Raw genomic sequence first — 5159 nt, 5'->3', positions numbered from 1 at the left:
CCTTTTATATCTCTTGTGATTAGAGGCACAGCAGAAAAACTTAAGCCCCCCAAATTAAAGGGTTGAAAATCATATACCTAACAGTGAGAGATGCCTGTGTCTTACATTCCTACTAGGAGAAGCGTCTAGGACCTAATCTATTAATCTTAAAACAACTACTGTCTAAAAAATCATTATCTGCACCAAGGTGAACAGACTAATAGGTTATCTAGGACCTGGAGATGAAAAGAATGAACTGGACGAAAGAGTGGAAGAATAAGAAACTTGTGATAGAAACAGAGTTTGCTCTTCTTTAGGGCTACTAAAGGTGTCAGCAAACATAAATCTGGGCTGAGTAGTCCTGTTTATCAGACCCCAGTCACAAGACTTGCAGATACTCTCTGGGAGAAATTTACTACTTAGGTTAGATAGAGTTCCTCTAATTCTTAATCACAACCCATTGCGCCTAACATTTTACACTGAAAATAAATATAGAAAGTGCCAGGTAGTGTGTTGCAAATAGCAAGGGTAAGTATTTATTTCTCAAAATCTGTGCTTTATATATTTAAGTGCACACACACACACACACAGGTACACAGTAATTAGGCACAAAGTTTTTATTGTCTATTATAAACGAAACATTTCTACTGAAAGTAAAGTTGGGCAGTATACTACTAAAGGCAAGGAGAACAGACAGTGTGGAGAGAAGGTACATCTTATTTTCTGCGTGGCTTACCTACAGAGCACACAGTATATACAATGTATGATAATCTTTATTAATCTCTCTATTTCAGGTCTGTGAAATCTGGACTAATTTTTTTTTTTTCTTACTGTGTATTCACATCAGAACTTTGAAAAATAGTGGTTTAGGTTTAACTCTTTCTGAATTCATCAGCTTTAAAATTTTTCTTTGCTTAAGGTAGACCAGGAAAAATGCTGCTTCCTAAGATTTTTTTTTTGTCCTTTTACTCTTAAATTACATTTAGTCTGTAGCTTAAAAGTCTTACTCAGATTTGCATTCCCAAAACACAAAACTGAGAAGGTGGTTCAGAAGTATTTGAACATTTACAAGAAGCAAGCTTAGAATTTACAGGTAGACATAAACATCCTCAATCTTCAGTGGAAACCAACTTTTTGAGGTACCCTCACCGAAAGTTCAGATTTAAGGAAAATAGCCAGAATGTCTAAAAAATGAATAGGAGACTCAAAATTCCTTATCTTTACAGCTTTAGAGTACAGACTAACAAGTTTGGCAAAATTTAATTATAGTAAGTAAAACCAAGCAATAAAAAGTTCCTAATTTGAAAAATTAATGACAGCCTTTGCCAGAAAGGAAGTCTGCAGCAAGATTTTTGTAATAACGCTACTCTTTAGTTAGGGCCTTTTAAATACACTTTATTAATGTCAATTTTTAAAAAATATTTGACCATTTCAAGGACTTAAATACACCTCCATTTTATGATTACAATCCCACTACTAATTCAGACTAGAAGAACTGGAAACCCGCTGCTCTACTTCCACATTTTTTCATTAGAAAACTGCTCTTCATTGCTTTATGGTGATGCTGACGTTGCTTTTGTGGTGCTGGATGTTGAGTACAAGTTCGTCTCCCGTTTCCACTTGGATGGGATTGTCTAAAACAACTGCAGCCTGTTTCCAGTGAGAGGCTTCACTCGAAGTATCTAACATAATCTCATCATCAAGGTACATATGATACCAAAATGGAATGGCAGTCACTTGTCCAGATTTACAAATGCGTACCTATGAACATTAAGAGATTGCAAGAATCCCATCAGATGGAGTAGACTTGGATAAGTCTTTGTCTTTTTAGTCAGTTTTAGATCCAAATTTTATAAAGAAATACATTTAATAACCCAATTCAAATTAATTACCAACCTATTCTAGTCACTGATATTTACCCAAACTCAGGTCTGGATACTGTTTAGAAAGTAACATTTAAATTCAAAGAAAGTGGCTAAAGCTATTTTAAGTATGTAAAGTATTACATAATCTAAGATAGTTCTGAATATGACAAGAATGATCATTTTACCTTTACTTCTCTGTTAGAGGTGTTCAAATATGGCGTCATTAAGTCTAGTCTTAAGAGCTCCACTGGTTTGCTTAAAGGTATACAAGGCAATGAGGATAGGTCCAAAAATACACGAATAGGTACCTAAAGAAAGTAGAAAAGTTTTGCTTTTAATTCAGTCCTTTTTGTGACCCAAGTTTCTTGCTTTGTACTTAGCTCAGTGATATGGTGCTTTTTATATCAACTACCTCATTTAATTGCCACATCAACCTTAAAGCAAAAAAAGACTTCCACGACTCCAGTTTTACAGGAAGAATGAACAAACCAAGTTTTAGGTTTGTTAAATAATTTTCTATGATTTCAACTACTCAGATAAAAGCAGATTAAACAGCTCCCAAAATTGTTAAACAAGGATGTGCTTATGTGTGAAGATGAACTAATAAGCAAATAGCACAGCATTAATTATTGTATTATTTAAGAAAATATGCCAAATTCCACTGAACAATTAATAGATTTCATTTTGAAAACTGTTTATTATCTGGAAGACAGTGGTTCTCAACTTTGCAAATTATGATTAAAAAAAAAAAATCACTTCCTTAGTAGCTCAGACAGTAAAGAATCTGCCCATAATGCAGGAGACCTGGGTTCTATCCCCAAGTCAAGATCCCCTAGAGGAGGGAATGGCAACCCACACCAGAACTCTTGCCGGGAAAGTCCCATGGACAGAGGAGTCTGATGGGCTATAGTCCCTGGGGTCGCAAAGAGTGGGAAAAGCCTGAGTGACCGAGCACACCACGGAGGAGGGGACGAGACAACAGCTCAGGAAATGAGCGAGCGGACTAGGAAACATAGAATCGCCCAGCGAGCTTATGGAGCCTCTTGGGATGACTGGGCATACGTTGAAGTAAGGCCACCGTCAACATGTTCAGCTGCAGGGGTACCAGTGTAGAGAAGGCAGAAAGTTGGGTTTAACCGAGGTGGGACTGCCCCCAGGCCAGCAGAAACATGGCAGCATGAAACTGTATCGACCATGGAATATAAGCTGTTAAAGAAAGGAGGATATGAGGTGGGGTGAAAAGGTGAAAAGATGGCAGGATTAAAATATTGTAGATTCTGATGGAATCAAAGAACTGTTGATGTCAGGATCAAAGAGAAGCTAGAAAGACAGTAGAAGGTGGTATTTTTGGACTACAAACTTAGGTCTTCTGGTAAGTACATTTTCTTTATTAAACTCCAAAAAACTGAGATTAAATAAACTCCAAAACTTTAGCCTGCTCTGAAAAAATCATTTCCTCAAAAAATTTATATTTGTTGAGCAAATACTGTTCATGGAAGATCTAACAATGCATATTCAAGAGCTTACTACCACCTATAGGCTTTAGATATCACTCCTTTAATTTAGTACTCAACACCCCACTTCCCAAAATGCTGTTCCGGCTTACTCAGCAGATTCCACCTCTTCCCTAGACATTCCATCTATTCCACAATTACAACTGACGAATTCTACTTTGCTGCTGGTACTTTTGCCAGCACTATATCCTTGTTTTCCAAACAGTAAGTAACCCCTTTTCCTTGAGCTCCTACACTCACTCTTGCTCCCTGAGGTCTGAATGCCCAGACATGAGCTGCTCCCGCCTTCCCCTGCCAGCCTCAAGTCTCAAGTGTGATTAAGAGCTCATGTTGAGAACAGAGGTCTCCTGGTGGCTGCTTTTTTAGACAAGGATCATAATTTTTCATAAGACTAAACCTGGTACCCTATTTTTCATTTACAACAGTGGTTCAGAACAAGAGTCATAGACTTCTGTCAGGAACAGAATTCTTGGCTATACTAACCGTAAGGTTTGATTTTTACCACTAGTAAGTTCCTTGGCTCTAGAAAACTGAGTACCAGAGCAATCCGGTTAAACAGTGACTACAGACCTACAGAGACAGAGGGTAGACTGTGGGTGACGGCCACCCGGCTGAACTTCTTTCCTAAACACTTACCTGAAACTGGTTAATGAAGGGCGCTATGTTGAAGCCAAGAGTTCGCTCCGCCCCCTGGACAGCACTCTCCTCCATCAGCGTCTGCGACTCCACGAGCAACCCAAGCATCAGCACGTGCTGGGGAAAGATCCTGCCTCCAGACTGGAGCAAACACCTGGAGGAGGACAAGTGCTTTAAAAGGCATCTCGATTCCCTACATTTTATAAACATCAGTAACCAAATCACTGGGGATCTAAGACAGTATACGGTGTAATGGTCTTTAGACTGGTACCTGGCTGGTAGTTCACCATGGCAGACTGGTAGACCCCCTGAAAAGTAACCAGTGAGCTGGATGAGTGCAAGTTTTCAGGTTCGGGAAGAGTCATCAGTGGCTATTAAAACTAGAGGCTGAAAGTTTAATTAGGACAAGGATATTTAAGAGTCTCAAAGTTTCACCCCCATAAATGACTTATTACAAAGGGAAAAGAGCAAGTTGAGTGGAAAAACCTGATGGATACAACGTAAACCAACTCATCTAAATTCAGATCCACAGATCTAGGATAAAGCAACATATATGCCTCCTAATGTGACCAAACTTCTGTGGTATTCCTCTCTCAAATGAATACTCTGACTCTAGTAAGAAACATGAGGAACATTCTACAAAATAAAAGGCCTCCACTTTTCGAAACTGTGAATGTCACGAAAGGCTGAGGAACTGTTGCAGAATAAACGAGACTAAAACTAAATGCAATGTGTGACCCTGGATTGAATTCTGGACCTATGAAGGGCATTACTGCCACAAGTGGTGAAATATCCAAGTAAGACTTTGTTTCCCTTAGATATCAGTACTATGTCCATATAGATTTCCTCCTTTTGATAAGTGTGTGATGATTATATAAAATGTCCTTTTTCTTACAAAATACACACTGAAGTATTTAGGGGTACAGGAATATGGTATCTGAAACTTTTAAGTGTTCAGAGATAATAAAGCGTATGTGGCCATACAGTAACAATCTGTGAACCTGGATGTAAGGTTCATGTGTGGTTTTTTGTACTATTCTCTAACTTCTCTGTAAGCTTGAAATTATTTCAGAATAAAAAGTTAAACACTGAAAGAAAAAAGTGATTAAAAATCCAAATACTCTGAAGTCAAGTGTATGAATAAAGGGCTAACAAAACACCTTCT

At 38.1% G+C, this 5159-nt stretch overlaps 1 protein-coding gene across 1 annotated transcript in view; it reads right to left on the bottom strand.

The window, feature by feature from the left end:
• Positions 1 to 581: 581 nt before the first annotated feature.
• Positions 582 to 5159, bottom strand: part of PRMT9 (protein arginine methyltransferase 9) — a 29321-nt gene continuing 24743 nt past the window's right edge. Inside the window, exons 10-12 of the mRNA XM_043484912.1 lie at positions 3995 to 4148; positions 2030 to 2152; positions 582 to 1740 (exon numbers count right to left, since the gene is read on the bottom strand). Of these exons, the coding sequence (XP_043340847.1) occupies positions 1525 to 1740; positions 2030 to 2152; positions 3995 to 4148 (493 nt within the window). The 3' untranslated portion in view covers positions 582 to 1524. The remainder of the gene's footprint in view (positions 1741 to 2029; positions 2153 to 3994; positions 4149 to 5159) is intronic.

This window comes from Cervus canadensis, chromosome 1 (genome assembly GCF_019320065.1).
Source record: "Cervus canadensis isolate Bull #8, Minnesota chromosome 1, ASM1932006v1, whole genome shotgun sequence".
Classification (NCBI taxonomy): Eukaryota; Metazoa; Chordata; class Mammalia; order Artiodactyla; family Cervidae; genus Cervus; species Cervus canadensis.
This window is presented reverse-complemented; position numbering and strand designations above follow the sequence as displayed.